General features: G+C 36.6%; 1 protein-coding gene across 1 annotated transcript in view; it reads left to right on the top strand.

Moving 5' to 3' along the window:
• Nucleotides 1-5,687: 5,687 nt before the first annotated feature.
• LOC138697846 (uncharacterized) overlaps nucleotides 5,688-22,804 on the top strand; it is a 144,965-nt gene continuing 127,848 nt past the window's right edge. The window contains exon 1 of the mRNA XM_069823409.1: nucleotides 5,688-7,360. Coding sequence (XP_069679510.1) covers nucleotides 5,789-7,360 — 1,572 coding nt within the window. The 5' untranslated portion in view covers nucleotides 5,688-5,788. The remainder of the gene's footprint in view (nucleotides 7,361-22,804) is intronic.

Consider the following 22,804-nt stretch of genomic DNA (forward strand, 5'->3'; position numbering starts at 1 on the left):
TGGCATAGTTGCGCCCCGATGAAATGGGTAGAGAAAAAGACACTACGGAAACTCGAGCCTCGTAATCAACCAACCTTATTGATTTCTTATGCGATTTAATATTCATTATCGATAACGTTAAAATGAACACCATGAAGTTGGCAGTATTTTATTAACTGTTTTTCTACTGTTTATGCAGTGATTATCGATAGCCTACCGTTAAAATGAACACCATGAAGTTGGCAGTACTTTATTAACTGACATATTCAAATGAGTGAGCCGTTGGAATATGGGGGCTTAGCAGTTTTTGACATTTTATTAATGATTTTCACACCGTCTATGGCGTATAGTGAGGTTAATTTAAAATGAATGTTAAGTTTAGTGAAAAGGGTAAAGAGTTAATAATTCACAATGGTTCTAAGTTTCATTTTTCGAAACCCTGTACCGTAGGGTTAAGATATCGATGTACAAACAAAAAATGCAGTTCATTTATTGTGTGTGAGCGATAAAAAAGTGTAACTTTAAATAGTAAAATTGATCATATGCTAGCCTACCTGATTTAAATGAGCTATCACTGTAATATTTGTAAGTAATTTGTTTATAGGCTATTATGACAATCATTTTCGTGTGTACTATGCCCATCGGGGCGCAACTATGCCATGTCCCATCTGCTACCTGATTTCTTCGGGGCGCAACTATGCCATGTCCCTTCTGCTACCTGATTTCTTCGGGGCGCAATTATGCCATGCCTAGGCCTCCCAATTGATTGCGGGGCGCAACTATGCCATACCTCAAAAGAATTCGTAGTCCGGGTTCGCATTTAAGACCCTGTCCAGTTTGTTTTTCGCCGCTACACCCACTTTCCCACGGGCATAACTGAGGGATCTATGGATTTCTTTACAGATTTTTTTTCCTTTTTTGCATTCCTGCAATATGTGAAGCAGATGCGATATGCTGGTTGACTTAAAAAGTCTTTCAGTACATTTTATCTGAAATTATAATACACCGTACTATTAACTAGATATGATTTAAAAACTAACATCATAATTTAATTAATTATTTTAAATAAGTTTTGTAATTTTTTTTACAGAGAACAACCGTCATAGAAAATATTCGGAAACAGAATAACAGTGCTTACCTCTTTACTACAACAATCACAGAATCCGACATCCCCATGAAATCTAATAAAATCCTTTCTTTTAATCCGCTGTGCAAAGAGTACAAATGTGAACCTTTAATAGGAAGCATATTAGAACCACATTAACACACGCAAACAGAATCCTTTTAAAATGACCAATGAACTTCATTTAAGAAGGCTACAAGGGTACATGAAAATTCTTATTGTAGTCTCTGAGAGGGTCTCCATCACCCAGAAAGAAGGGTCTTAGTATTAGGATACGCGGTCATATCTTCAAATTGCTGTTAAACTCAAGATATACCCCTCCCTCCGCACTCTCCCCTGTACCCTAACTTCACACCTAGAAAAAACCGTTTGCTGTAAGATATTTGGATGGTTCCTCGGAAATTATTTCTGCGCTGTGCAGTGGCGACAATTCACGACAGAAAGTGGAAGCTTAAAGGAAACTATTACGTCGTGACGCATTGAAAATCAAAATCTGTAATTAAAATGTTTTCTATCCTCAGAGGCACTAAATTAAACTGTAGGATCATCCTCATATCCTTCATGGAGGAATCGTCACTGCATAAACACACACACACTGCACATACATAGCCCATACTGTACTTAGGTGAAAATACTAAAGAAGTTAAAAATATTTGGATTTCAAATTGATAATTCTGAATAAGGTAAGCCATTAAATTTCGCTCGGCCTAAATGAAAGTGATATGTGATAACACAAGAAATTAAGTACCTAAATGCATATTAATACGGTATATGCAGAGATAACGAAAAATGAAATCCGTCGCTGAAGATCTGTATTGCACCAAAGCGGTCTTAGATGACATGCATCAATGGAAATCCAGATTGTACTTCCATTGAATTAATACGATGCGAATGAAAGAAGCATAGATTGTTCAGGAGTTACACGGCTTGTAACCTACACTGCAGCACTTTCCGGTGTAGTGTGCAAGGTTCAGAGGAATGCTACGGTACTCGATGCCATAACCGGAAATCAGACCGGCTACGTCCCGAGTCGAGTCAGTACCGTACACTTCTATACCCCCATCTTGGCGTACTAAATACGTATTAAATATAACTGCAGACGATTGCAAATCGATTACCGGTTTGAAGACCTTGCGTTGGCGTCATACTCACGAACATTTCTGTCAGTTTATCAACGGTAACACTGCTATGGTAACGCTGAAGGATGTATGCATTTACTGTGTGTCTAGTTTTTTGTACATAAGTATTATATTACATTTATGTCTCCCACGCCGTAGCTTTGTGGCCTTAGGCGTAATGTCTTGGGAGTGACGTTATTGAATGAGCACTGATTCGGGTCTTCATGGAGGAAGACATTTTGGCCATGAAATTTCGGCCATTGTATGGGACCGGTGCCCATCCAGCAGTGTGATCAATTTGGAGAGCTTCAGTAGATATCGAAATTCGGTTTCTCGAACCAAATATAACGACTAGGGAGATAATCGTGCTAACACGTTACCCTCGGAATAGTTGCATGATCGTTCACCTCTTCTGATGAATGTGGACGTGAGGCCAGCAATCGGCTGGTTGGTGTTCGTCCTTTATGGTCTGTGGCGCACAGGATTATTATTATTATTATTATTATTATTATTATTATTATTATTATTATTATTATTATTATTATTATTAGTGCCCAATTCCTCTGACTTCAAGTGTATTACCTTAAATATTTTAACTGTTGCAGCCTTTATTCTAAACGTCAAAATCTTGATTTTAAATTTTTTTGCAAAGTTATTAAGTGTGATATTGATTGTGAGTCTATCATAAACAATATCAGCCTTCGTATTCCTACAAAGAGTTTAAGATTTCAAAAAAATTTGTACAACAGAAATTCAAAATCACTTTATCCAGTCTGTAGATCTATAAATTATGTCAATTTTCATGGGCACAATTAAATAAATAAATAAATAAATAAATAAATAAATAAATAAATAAATAAATAAATAAATAAATAAATAAATAAGTAAATAAATAAATAAATAAATAAATAAGTAAAAGGTAAAAGGTAAAGGTATCCCCGTAATATGCCATGAAGGCACTTGGGGGGCATGGAGATGCTTTCCATGACCTCGGCACTAGAATGAGGTGGTGTGGTCGGCACCACGCTCTGACCGCCTTTTAACCCCGGGAAAGACCCGGTACTCAATTTTATAGGAGGCTGAGTGAACTTCGGGGCCGTTCTGAAAGTTTGGCAACGAGAAAAAATCCTGTCACCAGCCGGGATCGAACCCCGGACCTTTCAGTAATAATTATTACTATTTGTCTGAAGACAGGTTTGAACCTCATATGTAAGACCAATAAGGCATCACTTATGAGACAACTAGGCCAGGAGATAATGGGGTAGGGTGGGCAATTCCTTTCCTCCTTCAATGCATATATCGCCGATTAGCTACATATTCTACTAATCAGACTTCACATGCAGACAAACAATTGTTCTTTCTCTGACACATATTGTCAAGTGAAATGTACTGCCTGATAATAGATATACATATCAGCCAGAACCTCACTCAGAGGTATACTGTATTATTATTATTATTATTATTATTATTATTATTATTATTATTATTCCATCGCTGTAGAATAATGGTTAGCATATCTGACCATGAAGTGAAACGAACGGACCCGGGCTCGAATTCTGGTTTGGGCAAGTTACCTGGTTGAGGTTTTTCCCGAGATTTTCCCTCCGCTCATTAAGAGCAAATGCTGAGTATCTTTCGCCGTTGGATCCGGATTCATCTCGCTAGCATTATCGCCATTATCTCATTCAGACGCTAGATAGCTATAGCAGTTGATAAAGAGTCGTAAAATAACCAACTGAAATAATAATAATAATAATAATAATAATAATAATAATAATAATAATAATAATAATAATTGTGGCATTGATATGGGTATCACCTGAGAGAATAAAAGAGGGAAGACTGATAAGAAGTTGGCTTGAGGGAATCCTGGACCTATGGAAAGTACACCTCCAAAAATGGAGATAAAGGCACATTTATTGCTAGCAAAAACACGTACACAAATATAAAAAAAGAATTCATGTTCTAGCACATCTGTGACAGAGTAAAACTCGTGTCTAGGGTGGCTTTTCTTACATATTTAATGAAGTAAACAATAAGCAAGGAGGGTTTAATGGACAGTAGGGTCTACACCTGTAGAGTAATGGTTAGCGCGTCTGGCCGCGAAACTAGGTGGCCCGGGTTCGATTCCCTGTCGGGGCAAGTTACCTGGTTGCGGTTTTTCCGGGGTTTTCCCTCAACCCAAAATGAGCAAATGCTGGGTAACTATCGGTGCTGGATCCCGGACTCATTTCACCGGCATTATTACCTTCATCTCATTTAGACGCTAAATAACCTAAGATGTTGATAAAGCGTCGTAAAATAATCTACTAAAAAATGGACAGTGGGACAGCAGAGAAGAATGGGGTTTGGACTTCAGAAGACGTTATTCGTCATAAATCGATTTATATTATTATTATTATTATTATTATTATTATTATTATTATTATTATTATTATTATTATTGTGTACATATGTTGTACGTGCGTCTCAGTTTTAGAATATTATTTTGTATGTGTGTAGACCGATATATGCCCGTGTTACATATATTTATTCATTCTTACTTGAGTTTATTTGTTCACTACTGTATATTATCCGTGGTGGTCCTCTAATCAGTGATGGATGTTTTGTCACATTTACTATAGGCTAGTACTTAGCTGGTTAGGTTTACAATTATTATTGTTGGCTTCAGCATCTGGGCTTTAGTTTTGTTAAATCATCTAAGTGGCGATCTTACGTTCTTCTTCATATCGACAATAAATGATACATGTAGGCAATGCAGTTTCGTTTTAAAAATTTAAGCAGGCAGGATATGTAATAATTGAAGTCTACTTGTGTTTCTTTGCTCTTTAGGCCTACAGGAAACGGCTAGAATTATGTCAATTTGTAACGTAATTCTTATAATCCGTTTAAGACTGAAGATGTTTTAGATTGGAATCATAATTCTAAAGATAATTTTTCTGACAGAAATATTTATGAAGATGTACAGTATGTAAAGTTTCATTTTGGTACTACTTTATTTTATTTAAAAAAATATCTTGGACCCATTTTCGAGGAAATTGCTATTTATTTTTCTCAAATACATATTTCTTTTGAAGAAATGATCGACATACTACAGTCATTTTGTGGTATAATGTTAAGATGATATTGTACTTGTTATGCGTTTATTTAATAGTATAAATGGGGATTTAAATTCAAACGCCAGGATAATCCTTTTTTTAACTGGGAGCAGAATACACAATGCGTTCGGACGTGTTTCTGCATGCACTCTGGACAGTGACTGTCTCACACGTAGAAAGAATTCTCACATCGTTGAACTGCAAGTAGAGAAGCAGCTCAAGTACACCGGGGGAGTGCGATGACCTTTCCTGGTTTATTGATGTAGTGGAACCAAAGTATTGTGCTGCACCGGTCCGCCTGCCTACTACAGCTGGGGCGGGTGTAGGTGAGTAGTGTGGAAGTGGAAGACTTGTGAAGGAGCAGCGGCGGAGGAGGAGGAAGACGAAGAGTGATTACAAGTAGTGAGCATCACAAATACGTGTAACAGCTTTCAGTTGTGAAGTACAGAGTATCGTGTGCGGACGGCAACATGCAGCGGCATGAAAAGGTGAGCAAGGGCAAGGCCGAGAAGAGCAACCTCAAGTGGTGGATAGCTGCGGGGTCGCTGACCTTCGTCGCGGTTTGTGCGTTCATAGGGATCACGTTATGGTTCGGACTGAATATGGAAAGTGACGACAGTACTGTGATTAAAAATACTGAATTTATCGCGGAAGAAATTCCTTCTCCTAGGACTGAAAAGAAACAGCAGGTGGTTTTTGGTGCAACGAACACGAAGACAAACGAAGAAAATCAACGACGAAGCCAACGAGACGGTGTTGACGGGAAAAATGTAAAAACAAAACATCAAAAAGAAAAAGACATCACAACTACTACTACAACTTCTACTACTACTACTACTACTACTACTACCATCACTACAGTTCCTCAAGAATTGTTTAATAAAGACTTTACAGAAGAGGCTCATGTCCAAGAAGTGTCGAAATCTGCCACAGGTAAAGAAAATATCCCTACTGTAACTACAATGGACCATCAAAAAGAATCTTTAACATCTGGATCACCTCTTTACCCTCAACCGATCCCAGAAACTCCAACTTTTATACCAGAGAATCCAGAAATAATTGGTGAAATTGTTACTCCGAAATCAGTGCCGACTCCTGTTATTGACAATCAACACAATAAATCGACAATATACGATTCTGTGCCTTTCAGCAGTACTGGAACGTCTGCAGAAAATGATTCGGAATTCATTAAACAACTTTTTGGAAACAATGACCATAACCCAAGCGACTTCCTTGATAGTTTATTCCATGCGCCAACTGAAGAAAAAGAAAAAGTTTCTCTTGAAGATGAGATTGCTAATGTTTTCTTAGGCCAGGGTAACAAGGACGTAAGAAGATTTGATATACACGACGCAACCAATGGAAAAGGTGAACATTTTATGCCACAGAATTTTGAGTATCCTCATGACAGAGATCATACGTCACCTCAGCATTTTGAAAGTGTGCCTCTCAGAGATCCGGAAACAGCGTCCTTATTGAGAGATCACAGGCATGAGATCTTGGAAGATGGTATCGACAGAGACGGTATTCCAAGTCTGGACCACGATGATGGTTTATTTTATACTCCTGGTGATCCTGAGAGATATGACGGCGAAGATCCTGATTCTGCTGATAACCCCTTCATGAATTTCCTTCAGGGACGCTTACAAGAACTATACAACTGGTTGGCCACCGATGACGATATGAAAGGAAAGTACAACAGCGACAGCAACGACAACAGCAGCTTGAGCAGTGACTTCATGAGTGTATTGGTGGCTCTGAACCGATCTATCAGCGAGGGCAACTCCAGCATATTGCTGGGGAAGTTGAAGGAGATGTACTACAGCGACTCCAAACTGAATGTTACTGATCCCGCTATTCTTCACAATAGCAGCAGCCTCGTATCCTTCGGGCTCTTGGCTTTCGACCTTTTATTGTTGCGTAATGTTCAACAAATTGCATGGGAAGAGGAGAAGATGTCTCGTGAGGAGATGATGAAGGACCCGGAAGTACTAGCCTTGAATGCGCTGTTTATGCCCCCGGAGAAGGTCAGACAATTACAGGTGAGGATATCTTGACACTTTTGTATCATCATAAGTTCATTTTATGAGATGAAAGAATATGTGTTTATTATGGCTCCAAAGACTATTATATATTTCATTTTTGAAACAGATTTTTAAGGATTCTTGTATTGTGATTAACCGCGTTTTAAACGAGTGGATCTGGAATATATTCGTAACAACCTTGGATCTAAGTAAATATCCGTTTCTTAGGCTCTTGTATTAGAATAATTTTAAAAGTATTATGTTATAATTCAGAAATTGGATTTTAAACTTCTCGATTATGATTCTAATTCAGATTCTTTTGCGACTTGCGTTATGATTGTTGTTTAGTCAATTGTTCGAAGACAGGTTGGAACGTCATAAGTGATACCAATAAGGCAACTAAGCCAGCAGATAATGGGGTAGGGTGGCCAGTTCATTTTCCCCTCATTGCATACATCGCTGTCTAGTAACACATTTCGTTAATCAGACTTGAGATGAAACTTATACAAACAATTGAAGACCTCCCCGGAAGAGGGATGTAATATCAAATTCTTCAAAATGTGATGTACTTGGAAAAAATAATTTTAAAGCATTTATTTATAACAATAAATTATTGCGTTCAAAGGCTGAGTAAACTTGTATTCTTGTTTAGTCAGATGGCTATGATAATAAATATAGGTCTAGTGAAATATTCCTCTGAAATTATTTTTCTTTCTCCTGAAACAGGAATTAAAGTTTTGTTGGTTACATCCTTATTCCGAGGGTGTCTTCAGTTCTTTCTCCACCACATACAGTAATATCGTCAAGTGAGATGTATTGTCTGATAATAGATGTACTGCACATATCAGCTAGAACCTCAATCAGAGATAAGCGAAATTATGAAATTGAATTTTAAATACTATCGCAATCCTACCAAGATTACAAATTTTTTTCAGTTTAAAACTAGATGTTTAATAGCACATTTTGATTTGAAAACATTTACTTACTTAAAAAAAATTAAGTATTAAAATAGATTTTGATTCTTTTGTTATAATTACGTCTTAATTTTTATCATCACAATGTGAAGTGTTCATTTAAAAAGAAGTACATAATATGTTTGAAAACAAAAATGTTTTAAGATCGTAATGTGAAGAGTAAAATATGTTTTAAAACAATATATAACACGAATAATTGTTAAAATGAGCGTAATAATAATAATAATAATAATAATACGAAACGGTAAAATTATTTTCCAAACTGATTATTATATAATGGTTTTTAAACAGATTTTAACGTTCAATATTATAATTCAGAAAGACACTTGTAATGACTATTACATTCTTATTTAAAAAGAGATACGTGTTACAATGATTTTTAAAAATAATTTTATCGTTTCGTATTATTATTATTCTAACGCTCATTTTAACAATTATTATAATCTAATATATTGTTTTAAAATATATTTTACTCTTCATATTACGATCTTAAAACATTTTCGTTTTGAAACATATAATTAATTATTATGTGCCTATTTTTAAATCAACACTTCTCATTGTGATGATAAAACAGTGATCAATTCTTATATTATAATTCTATCAACAACTATAAAACTGGATTTTGACATAGGAGACACTGGTCTGAATTTCCATAAGATGAAGTAGAAGAAGTAGAATTACTGTTGGAAAAGGACGGTCTTAGAACAAACTTTATTGATACTGCCGGTTCCTCTACCAATTTTTTTCTAATAATAGTCTCATGAAGTTTCTGGCCTTATCAGCTAGCAGTATAACACGCTTTTTTTTAAACTTAGCAAATGGCTTCAGATCTCATGTCATTTAAGAGATGGCATGTTTCTAATACAGATTTTTAATTTTTATGTGTATTTTTATTTAGCAGCAGATTGTCGTCCACGATAGACTGTTATTGAAGCTAATGTTCTCAGGTTTAAGTATAGCGAGAGCGCTGAAATATCTAATGGCCTGTAGGCAGACTAGCATAAATAAGTAATAATTAATCTGAGATCAGATAATGAAGTTGACTTCCAATCAAACTGAACTTTGAACTTTGGTTGTATAGACACTAATCTAAGATAATTTCGTCTTGATCTAAGCTCAAATATAACTAGTGATTTTTCTCAATTTTATCTCGTTGAACATAGTTAATTATGCGTATAATGTTATATTGTGTTATGGCATTTGTGGGTTGTCGGTTATTCTATTTCCATATTCCACGTTTCTCTGAGTTTTCGTAAGACAACTTCAGATTTTGCCAATGTCTTGAATTTGAGTTAAATATACGTAGGCCCTAATTTTATTACTGGCATCAAACTTCTTTGTCACTCATTTTCTATTGGGCCATGGTAAATTTGGTTTCAATTTTCAAAGATTTCGTATTAATTATGAAGATCGTTATCTCTGCAAATGTAACGAATCATTACAGACTGTTTATCACATTCTATTTCACAGCGCCAAATTTTCTGAAAAGTAAGATTGCTTGTCATCTTCTGTTTCATTGCTCAATTTTCGGGAGAGAAAGATATAAGTGAACATCACATTTATATGAATGTACATTTTATAGTACTCTCCTATCTTCAAAATACTTGTTAGACTTCGCTATTTTCTCATTTTCACTTGTCATAATATTTTAAACGATTGCAAACGTATTTGTATTGTCATAATTATATTATGTATAGTTTATTATTATTATTATTATTATTATTATTATTATTATTATTATTATTTTAATTACAATCCTAAAATGTCTTAGGTGCAATATGGTTAGGCCTATCTGTAAAAAAAAAATGTTTCATTTAACGACACTCGCAACTACCGAGATTATATCAGCGTCGCCAGTGTGCTGGAATTTCGTCCCGCAGGAGTTCTTTTACATACCAGTAAATATACTGACATGAGCCTGTCACATTTAAGCATATTTAAATGCCATCGACCTGGGATGGGATCGAACCCGCAACCACGGACAAAAAAGGCCGGAACTCTAACGACTATGCCACCCAGGCCGACGGTTATTTGTAAATTTTGCATATTCAATAATAATAATAATAATAATAATAATAATAATAATAATAATAATCTCTTGGAAATACATTTGAGGAAATCACTAATTTCATTCATAGTGTTCTGTCCAGGGGCAGGTCTTTCACTGCAAACCCAGCTTTCTCCCATCTTTCCTATTCTCTGCCTTCCTCTTTGTCTCCGCATCTGATCCATATAGGCTTATCTTAATGTTGTCTATCATCTGATATTTTCTTCTGTCCCGAAATCTTCTCCCGTTTACCGTTACTTCCAGTAGGCAGTTTCTTCTCAGCCAGTGACCCAACCAATTACTTTTTCTCTTCCTGATCAGTTTCAGCATCATTCTTTCTTCACCCACTCTTTCCAAAACAGCTTCGTTTCTTATTCTGTCTGTGCACTTCACACGCTCCATTCTTCTCCATATCCACATTTCAAATGCTTCTATTCGTTTCTCTCCACTTCGTCGTAATGTCCACGTTTCTGCCCCATACAATGCCACACTCCACACAAAGCATTTGACTAGTCTTTTCCGTAATTCTTTTTCCAGAGGTCTGCAGAAGATTCTTTTTTTTTAATAAACGCTTGCTTTGCCATTGCTATTCTCCTTTTGACTTCTTGGCAGCAGCTCGTGTTACTGCTTATACAGTAGTACACCCCAAGTATTTGAAGCTGTCTACTTGCTCTACTACTTCATTTAGAATTCGTCCACTTGGACTACTACCTCATTTAGAATTCGTCCACTTGCTCTACTACCTCATTTAGAATTCGTCCACTTGCTCTACTACCTCATTTAGAATTCGTCCACTTGCTCTACTACCTCATTTCCTCATTTATAATTCTTCCACTTGCTCTACTACGTCATCTATAATTCGCAAGTCTGGCTCCGCCCCTGAGCACGAGTTCTACTCTTTCTAAAGTTTTTCTCTTTATATTATATTTTATGTTACAATTATTAGCATAAATAAGTAAATAAATAAATAAATAAATAAATAAATAAATATGTAAGTAAATAAATAATAAATAAATAAATAAATAAATAAATAAATAAATAAATACATTTTGTGGAATTATGGTCTTCAGAAATTTGATTCGAAACCTCCTGCTTTTATTTGTTGGCAGCAGAATGTATTTTTTGTTCTCTATTACATTTATATTTGGCAACAAAATTTTAATCAAGATCTCTCTCTTCGTTTCCTCTGCTTGTGTTTCTTCGTGATCATTATTTTGATTACGCGTGTTACGATCGAATAGGCTATCGAAAAATGCATTTCGAATAAACTAGCTATAAACGTGATTTTGCCTTATATTTTGCGCTGTTGTCACATGTATGCCTGTGATCGAACTCAATGTGTAATTTTTCTATCATAAGTACTGCATTGTTCTCGCTGACATTTGAACATGATACCTGATGTGGAATGCCGGTGCTTATTATACTCTTGGTATAACGGTTCTCAACGTAATGTGTACTGCGAATTTATTTTCGGAGGCTGGAATGATTGTTAAGATTACACTGAATGCAACTAGAACGCCTACCATAACCATATTATCTAGATTCTTGACTTAATGCAGTTTCATAACGGGAAAGCTGTATTTCACACAATGATTCCAGTAAAGACAAGTTTCTTTAGAAGAAAGGGGATTACCCACTACACTTTTCGTTTATTTATTTAAAAAAATGAAACGATCAAAGACTCTATAGGCTATTGTAACAATTAAAATAAACGTTTTAATATAAAAGATAATTTATTAAAAACTTTAGATATACTGTTGCTGTCTATTAACAAATTTTAATGACGGTTAAAATAAAAAAAAAATAAGTGTTAACTCCTCCGAAGCAAATTATTCAGCAATGAAAGCCTTTCAATTCCATTAACTTAACACACTACGTGCACTTAAAACAAACGTAGGTCTTTTTTGAACAATGGTAGGACCATTTCTTTCCTTTATTTGCCTCGACCCTATGAACATAATATATAATTAATAATTTACATTTGGTCATCCTCAGAGCAGGATGGGATGCTCTGAAGATAACCACAACACAGCGGTCGAAACGTCAGCCACTAGCACCAAGACAACGCGGTATAAGCCCGGAAGTTTCTCCACAGACCAAATAAATACATTTACTCACAGATATCAGTACTGCCAAGAAGCATAGACTATTGGTTCGTCAAACACTATCCAGAGTGCGTCACAGGTGGTGGATCTACTTTACACTCACAATGAATGATGATGATGATGATTATGATGATGATGATGATGATGGAGAATTGTTGCGATGTGGGAAGGGAACCTGAGTACCCAGGTAATACCCGTGTTGTCTTGATCACGAACTTGCCCAACGAGTTAAAAATTCATTGTGGTTCGATAGGAATTTGAACCCGGGCCCTCTGGCTTTTAATTCCAGCGCGCTAACACTGAGCCACGATGATTGTTGTTGACAAAACTGTATTTTGATTTCGAACGCGAAATTGGTACTTATAAATATTGTTCAAATGTCTTCAATTCTGTCTACCGAATTGACGGCTTCTGACGAACAATTGTAGTTCGATACCGGGCAGATAGATGTATGGGGGACAAAGCGGCTGTGGAGTAGTTTTTCTTCACATGTCGTTATTTAATTCTTGCTTCATCACCGATTTTTCATCTTTTCATCGTTTCTAAATACCCCCTATATAAGTGTTAAATATAGAATTCCTAATGCAAAGCCGGGGGCGGCCGGGTAGCTCAGTTGGTAGAGCAGCTGGCTACGGACTGAAAGGTCCGGGGTTCGGTTCCAGGTGGTGACAGGACTTTTTCTCGTTGCCATGCTCTACCTCCATGCCCCCCTAGTGCCTTCATGGCGTGTTACGGGGATACCTTTACCTTTTTTTAATGCAAAGCCGATTCAAGTGACACGACACATTTAACTGAGTCGGAAATATTTGTAGGACTAATAATTTATATACGTGTATATATATATATATATATATATATATATATATATATAATTTAATGTACCGAAGTACATATGATATTTCCATGCAGATATTCTGCGTCATCATACGATGAAAGAGTGATGGAACGGAGAAAAATTCTCTCCGGCGCCGGGATTTGAACCCGGGTTTTCAGCTCTACGTGCTGATGCTTTATCCACTAAGCCACACCGGATACCCACTCCGGCGTCATAACGAGTGCACCTCAGCACATGTGTGGACTTCAGTCCTACGTTCATAGACATCTATGACGTAGTGCAGAGGGCGGCCACTAGAGGGAACCCAAAAGTTGGAACTTAAACTGAGACGATTCTGTCCGATGCCGGGGTGGGTATCCGGTGTGGCTTAGTGGATAAAGCATCACCACGTAGAGCTGAAAAACCGGGTTCAAATCCCGGCGCCTGAGAGAATTTTTCTCCGTTCCATTACTCTTTCATCGCCTAATAACTTACGTTCAGAAGAAAATATTTTTTTGTAAGTCCTAGGTTTTTGTGAAACGACATAAATGTAGGATTGAAAAACTCTTCTGATCAAAGTCACGGAGTACGAATGAATGACCAATAGGGCCAACAGCATTAAACAGATGACGACGTGTGTGAAGGCCGAGTTTGATTACCCATGATGTTACTATACGCATGTTGTATAACGTTTCATCCGCTTTCAGATTTCACGATTTCACTATTACTGTATTTCATTTTCCACTACTTAATCTAAAATTTTGACGTTTTATTAGATTTGACAATATCACTGAGGAGAGAGGAGACAGGGTTTTATTTTGTTAATAATAAGATTTTTCATTTTCAACATTTTGTAACTTTCAAAATGCTCTAATGAATGCAGTTTTCCTCCAGTCTCAGTAAAATTTGCACAGAAGTCCACAAAAGCATGTGAAGTAAACTGACACATGTGTTTTCTTCTGCTATTGAAAGTATTCAAATCACCATGCTTCTTTTGAAAATAACTTTGTAGAAACACATTCATCTAGTGTAGAAAGTATTATTTAAGAGATCAATAATTTTCAGACGTAGAATAAATCATGGCTTTGTAGAAGAGATTTTATGAATGCAATGAAAGGTTCCGTCTAACCTCTAATAATTCAATCAATTGTTGATTGCCATTGAAAAATTTTAGAGAGAGGAGTAGGTCTCCGATACCAAAACAACAATTACAAATTGCTTTGAATTGGTTAGGCACTAGAGAACAACACCACATCATTGCTGTCGTGCATGCGGTTTTAAAACAACTATATGTAGAATAATTAAGAGTGTGGTGAATAGTATAAACGTAGAATCCTTGTAAGGAACTTATAAGAGACCAGAAGATGTAAATGAAACTGTTAGTAAGTTTATTGAATATGATGGATTGCAATAATTAGTTAATTCTTTATTCTCTAAAAACTTTCCTTAAAAAGTGTTGTTTCAGAACTTTCTGTTCTTTCTTTAGTGATTTTGGCATATTGCAAGACAGCAATGCAACTGATTTACTGTAATGTATAATATTAATTATAAATTCAGTGCATAGGAAATTTGAAATTATGGTTTATTTAACGACGCTCGCAACTGCAGAGGTTATATCAGCGTCGCCGGTGTGCAGGAATTTTGCCCGAAGGAGTTCTTTTACATGCCAGTAAATCTACTAACATGAGCCTGTCGCATTTAAACACACTTAAATGCCATCGACCTTGCACAGAAGGTCAGCGCTATACCGACTATGCTACCGAGGTCGACTTCAGTGCATAGAGGAAGCCATAAAATATTATAGATGGAATAATTTATATCTATGCCATATACCTTTCCAATGAAGCCACACTGCGAACTGCTAAAAGTGAAGTGAGGAAATTTAGGAGAGTATAGTTTTGTTTATGAAACAGATTTTTCTGCATTGCTAATTACTAATTTTTACATTCCCAATAAGTATCTAATAAAAGCAGTAATTTTATGAAACAGGCTCCTGGTCTAAAAATAACAGGTAAAGTTATAGCACAGTCTACTATATACAGTCACGAAGCTTGAGTTTTGAGGGTGCTAGAAACAATAGACTGTGACGGTACTATTTTGCATTGCCTGTAATGAGGCGATATTGGCGATCCTAGTGGTGAGCAACTATCTAATGTTTGCATATTTACTGCGTATTGAGCTTCGCGACTGTATATACTAGACTGTGGTTATAGTGTATAAAAAGATTTGAATAAATTGTACTTAACTTCCAATGTAGTCGCTTACATTAAGAAGAACTAATGAGGAAATGATCTCCAATTTCTTCACTCATTTGCAGCTGTATGTCCAATTTTGAAAACAGTAGTTCATACGTAATATCGAAACTTCACTACAGAGTATTTCACATTTCCTTCACTCGTTATGCTTCTATGAATTCTCTGACTAACTTCCAAATGCATTATGGCTTTATATGATTACATTAACAAGAATATGAAGTTCGCACTTTCAAGTGAAACTGTCCAATTAAGTGAAAAGCTTAATTACATTGGCATGTACTTCTTCGTTTCCATGGAAACCTATTTAGTATTCTTGGAAGTTATTCTTTATTATTAAATATTAATTGTTTAACTTAATACAATAAGTTGTTAAAGTGAGATGTATTTATTAATCAAATACATTAGTATTTGATTTCCATCAAATTTATAACAATGTATTATTGAATTTCGTACGTAAAAACCGAAATATATTTAATTTATATTCACATAAATATAAAACCAAAAGATCAGACAACATATGCTTGACAGTACCTAAATGTACTACAACTGTAGCATATAATCACAGTAGCAACTTCGGTCCAAGGCTTTATAACATGGTAATAGTTAAATTCCCGAACATACAATTTGCTAACGCTCCTTATTTAAAAAAAACAATTAAAAATTGCTGCTAACAGAGAAAATTTAAAGTTCAATTATTGTGATATCTGTGTTTTTTCTTTTATTTTTTATTTTTTTTTTACTTTTTACTCTGTTATTTAATAAAATGTCTTAACATTATGTGGATTGCTCCCTGAGCACGAGTGTATAACTTATTCTGGGGGTGCTAGAGTGTTTTTATATAAAAAATCAATATGTATTTTTGTTCTAGCAATAAAGTATTATTATTATTATTATTATTATTATTATTATTATTATTATATATCTTCTTCATACTGTCACTCCTCCCATGTTTTGAAAATAGTTCTTCACTAAATCTTCCGAGTAGATGCTGAGTAGGGTAGATGATAAAAGTTCGTGGGAATTTATGTGGTGTTAAGTTTAAATACTTTTTGACTTATGGGGTACAGTAGCCTATATATCAACTGAGTAAAGTTGTAAGTAATAATAATAATAATAATAATAATAATAATAATAATAATAATAATAATAATAATAATAATAATAATACTTTATTGCCAGAAAAAAGATACATATAAGAACTCTCTAGCAGCCCCAGAAAGAGTAAGTTAATACTCGTGCTCAGGGGACATTCCACATAATGTTAATTTTAAGACATTTGATTGAATAACAGAGTAAAAAGTAATGAAAGAAAAAAAGAAGAAGAAAAAACACATATCACAATAATTGAACTTTAAATTTTCTCTGTTAACAGCAATGTTTAATAGATTTCTTTAAATAAGGAGCATTAGCAAATTGTATGTTTGGGAATTTATCTATTACCATGTTATAAAGCCTTGGACCGAAGTTGCTACTGTGATTATATGCTACAGTTGTAGTACATTTAGGAACTGTCAAGCATATGTTGTCTGATCTTTTGGTTTTATATTTATGTGAATATAAATTAAATATGTTTCTGTTTTTATGTATGAAATTCAGTAATACATTGCTTTAAATTTGATGGAAGTCAAATACTTTAAATTCTGAATACAGAAGCTCTGAAGGATAATCAAGAGATTTATTAAGGCATGTTTTTATTATTCTTTTCTGTAAGCCAGAGATATGTTTCTGTAGCAGAGTTATAAAATGATGATAATATAGACCTAAAATGTTGTGTAATAATGAAAATCTTGACATTTTTAAAATAACATGAAAGATAAGATTTCTGTCGCTATGTTGTCGCTTAAGAAAGTGGAATGTAGTTGAAGGATCTCGACCAGTAACTAATGCACCACTGCAAAGTTACAGCTTTCCTCCTCTTTAAATCCATACGTGGTGCACAGTTCCCTTCAACTTCTCCGTATTCTCGCAAATTGGAAACACTCGACGAGGATCAATAATCAATTTACCTACTACCTTCTGAGAATCGGTACTTCCGAACCTCTAAACTTGGCTATCGGAAAAAAGTACTTAACAGCTTTTATTTTGTAACTTCTTAAATTACGTGATGTATAGATTTTCTTTCGCATTCCTTAGTGTTGGCTACTGACAATTACTATTGGCATTAAATATAACGCTATTACTATTCACTCTCCATTACCGCCAGTTCCATCATCATTATTGTTTACTACCATCAGTATAATCCACCGCTGTGGAGTAACGGTTAGCATGTCTGACCATGAAACGAGCGGGCTCGGATTCAAATCATGGTTGGGACACGTTACCTACTTGAGGTTTTTCCGAGGTTTTCTCTCAACCAATTAAAGCAGAGTTGCTGTGTAACTTTCGGAGTTGGACCTCGGATTCATTTCGCCATCACAATTACACCTCCCTTCTTTTATAATAATTTCTGTTTCTTTCCTATTTTTTGGGCTGCTTGCCGCCACTGAACTTGGACCCCGTTGTCTGTGATCATTATTTACTTGTAGTAGTGCTATCTACCGTAGTCTTTTCCCTGGGCTCATGGTAGCTTGTAGGACCTTGATTCAGTGGTATCGCTAATGCCTACTTGGAAAGGTAAAATAATTATGTAGTGTAGTGCAGTGCAGGGTATTCAATCTTTTTTGCTAGCGTACCAACAAAATATCACCTTTACTTTTTAACTTCGCTCTAGAATATGCCATTAGGAAAGTTCAGGATAACGGACAGGGTTTGGAATTGAACGGGCTACATCAGCTTCTTGTCTATGTGGATGACGTGAATATGCTAGGAGAAAATCCACGAACGATTAGGAAAAACACGGAAATTTTACTTGAAGCAAGTAAAGCGATAAGTTTGGAAGTAAATCCCGAAAACACAAAGTATATGATTATGTCTCGTGACCAGAATATTCTACGAAATGGAAATATAAAAATTGGAGATTTATTTTTCGAAGAGGTGAAAAAGTTCAAATATCTTGGAGCAACTTAATATAAATGACACTGGGGAGGAAATTAAACGCAGAATAAATATGGGAGCATTCACAATTAACTATTCACTAAATTTCGACCATCACTTTTGAAGCACTCTGTATAAACTTAGTGGGAAAGAAAATAATGGAGGAAGGCTGAAATAAGTAAGGAAGAAGGAAGTAAGGACGAAAGGGAGAATATAAGGAAAGTGGAAAGTGGAAAGTTGAAAGGGGAAAAAGGAAAAAGAGAGAGCAAGGAAAGAAAGAACTCTAGGGTGGGAGAGAGTGAAGAAGGAAGAGAGGAAGAAAAAAAGAATAATGGAAATAAATGAAAAAGTAATAAAGTAGAAAAAAGGAAGATGGAATTAAATCCATGGCGCTACAGTCCTTGAAGGGCCTAGACCGACCAGCCGGCTGCTGGCCTCACGCCCACATGCCGAAGCAGAGGTGGACGATCATCCAACCAGAATGGAGGTATCGTGTGGTTAGCACGATGATCCCCCCAGCAGTTATTGCTGGCATTCGCAACCGGGTTTCGCTACCTACTGTAGCTCCCCAAGTGTATCACGATGCTGGGTGGGCATCGGTCCCATTACTGGCCTAAATTTTATGAAAAAATTTCTTCTCCCATGAGGACTCGAACCAGCACGCATTCCGTAACGCGAGTCCTAGGCAGGATGCCTTAGACCACGACGCCGGACGGAAGATGGAATTAGAGAAAGAAAAACAGACAAGAAAGGATGGTGATAGGATGGTAGAACGATACGAAAAGGAAATGATAAACAATCATGCTGACCGCTGGGATTTTACGGGGCTTGAACTGGTGTCTTGGACTTAGATAGTAGCCATTCGCATGGTCATGCGTCGTGTCACTTGTTTTTAAGTGAAGGAGAAATAATGGATTCAATTGTGAGCAGTACGGAAAGACTTCGTTTCCTGATACAGAAACGCTACGCAATCAAGATGAAGGCACATGGCTGTCCCGCTACCTCTAATTTCCTCAAAGCATCAGTTTATTAAAAATGCATATCCATGCACGTCGCGTGCGTCAGCTTGAGTGAGCGACTTGTACTAATCCAATACAGCGAGCGCTTCGGCCCATCGTTCCCGTCCCGCCGCGCCGGAGAGAGAGAGAGAGGCAGCTGTGCACTCAGCCATGAGACTGCAGTAAAAGCATATTTCTGTTTATTTAATATTTTCCAACCGGACTGTTTTCCATGGCTTCATAAAATACACTACTGACGGATAGTCTTAAAAGCCATATTCGTTTCGTTCGAATTATTTTATTTGACATTATTATTATTAGATTATTATTATTATTATTATTATTATTATTATTAGATTATTATTATTATTATTATTATTATTATTTAATACTGCTCTCACATTGTCACAGATGATACATATGTAATCTTCCTTAACTAGGTAAGGTTGCAAAGATAACGAATGTTGAACAGTAACATTTAAAGGTGTGATATTTAAGTGCCTCACAAGAAAATTATTTACACGAATTATTGAAATTTACATTATAGCTATTAAATGACTTACTATTAAGATCATGAAAATTTAGAGTAAAGTAAGAAGATAAAAGATTGTTTAAATACATAATGTATAAAAAAATTAAAAATAAATAAATTTAGTTTAAATTGAAGTACAAGTGCCATAAAATCTGCATTTAAATTATACTCGTTATCTACTGTTGCTGTAACCACTGCTATCGCCACTACTAATACAATAACCAATACTACTACTACTACTACTACTACTACTACTACTACTACTACTACTACTACTACTACTACTACTACTACTACTACTACTACTACTACTACTGTCACCATGACTACAACTGCTGCTCCAATACTATTACCACTGTCACCACGACTACAACTGCTGCTACACTACTGTCACTACGACAACTGCTGCTGCTGCTACTACTACTGTTACCACGACAACTGCTGCTGCTATTACAACTACTACTACTACTACTACTACTACTACCACCACCACCGTCAGCACGACTACAACTACTGCTACTACTGTCACCACAACTGCTCTATTGCTACTACTATTACTTCACTACTACTACTACTATTACTACTACCATTACTGTCACCACGACTACAACTGCTGCTACACTACTGTCACTACGACAACTGCTGCTGCTGCTGCTACTACTACTACTGTTACCACGACAACTGCTGCTGCTATTACTACAACTACTACTACTACTACTACTACTACTACTGTCACAATGACTACAACTGCTGCTCCAATACTACTACTACCACTGTCACCACGACTACAACTGCTGCTACACTACTGTCACTACGACAACTGTTGCTGCTATTACAACTACTATTACTACTACTACTACTACCACCACCGTCACCACGACTACAACTACTGCTACTACTGTCACCACGACAACTGCTCTATTGCTACTACTATTACTTCACTACTACTGCTACTACTACTACTACCGTCACCACGACTACAACTGCTGCTACACTACTGTCACTACGACAACTGCTGCTACTACTACTACTACTGTTACCACGACAACTGCTGCTGCTATTACTACAACTACTACTACTACTACTACTACTACTACTACTGTCACAATGACTACAACTGCTGCTCCAATACTACTACTACCACTGTCACCACGACTACAACTGCTGCTACACTACTGTCACTACGACAACTGTTGCTGCTATTACAACTACTATTACTACTACTACTACTACCACCACCGTCACCACGACTACAACTACTGCTACTACTGTCACCACGACAACTGCTCTATTGCTACTACTATTACTTCACTACTACTGCTACTACTACTACTACCGTCACCACGACTACAACTGCTGCTACACTACTGTCACTACGACAACTGCTGCTACTACTACTACTACTGTTACCACGACAACTGCTGCTGCTATTACTACAACTACTACTACTACTACTACTACTACTACTACTTCTACTACTACCACCATCACCACCGTCACCACGACTAAAACTACTGCTACTACTGTCACCACGACAACTGCTCTATTGCTACTACTATTACTTCACTACTACTACTACCACCACCAACACCGTCACCACGACTATAACTACTGCTACTACTGTCACCACGACCACAACTGCTCTATAGCTACTAGTATTACTTCACTACTACTACTTCTACTACTACTACTACCGTCACCACGACTACAACTGCTGCTACACTACTGTCACTACAACTGCTGCTGTTGCTACTACTACTGTTACCACGACAACTGCTGCTGCTGCTATTACTACAACTACTACTACTACTACTACTGCTACTACTACTACCATAGTCACCACGACTACAACTACTGCTACTACTGTCACCACGACCACAACTGCTCTATTGCTACTACTATTACTTCACTACTACTACTACCACCACCACCACCGTCACCACGACTATAACTACTGCTACTACTGTCACCACGACCACAACTGCTCTATAGCTACTAGTATTACTTCACTACTACTACTTCTACTACTACTACCGTCACCACGACTACAACTGCTGCTACACTACTGTCACCACAACTGCTGCTGTTGCTACTACTACTGTTACCACGACAACTGCTGCTGCTATTACTACAACTACTACTACTGCTACTACTACTACCACAGTCACCAAGACTACAAATACTGCTACTACTGTCACCATGACCACAACTGCTCTATTGCTACTACTATTACTTCACTACTACTACTACCGTCACCACGACTACAACTGCTGCTATTGCTACTACTACTACTACTACCGTTACCATGACTACAACTGCTGCTATTGATGCTGCTACTACTACTACTACTACTACTACTACCACCGTCACCGCGACTACAACTACTGCTACTATTGTCACCACGACCACAACTGCTCTATTGCTACTACTATTACTTCACTACTACTACTACCGTCACGATGACTACAACTGCTGCTATTGCTGCTGCTGCTGCTGCTACTACTACTACTACTACTACCACCACCACCACCGTCACCACGACTATAACTACTGCTACTACTGTCACCACGACCACAACTGCTCTATTGCTACTACTATTACTTCACTACTATTACTACTACTACTATTACTAAGGTCACCACGACTACAACTGCTGCTATTGCTACTACTATTACCGTCACCATGACTACAACTGCTGCTATTGCTGCTGCTGCTACTACTACTACCCCCACGACTACAACTACTGCTATTACTGTCACTAGTA

Source organism: Periplaneta americana, chromosome 4 (genome assembly GCF_040183065.1).
Source record: "Periplaneta americana isolate PAMFEO1 chromosome 4, P.americana_PAMFEO1_priV1, whole genome shotgun sequence".
NCBI lineage: Eukaryota > Metazoa > Arthropoda > Insecta > Blattodea > Blattidae > Periplaneta > Periplaneta americana.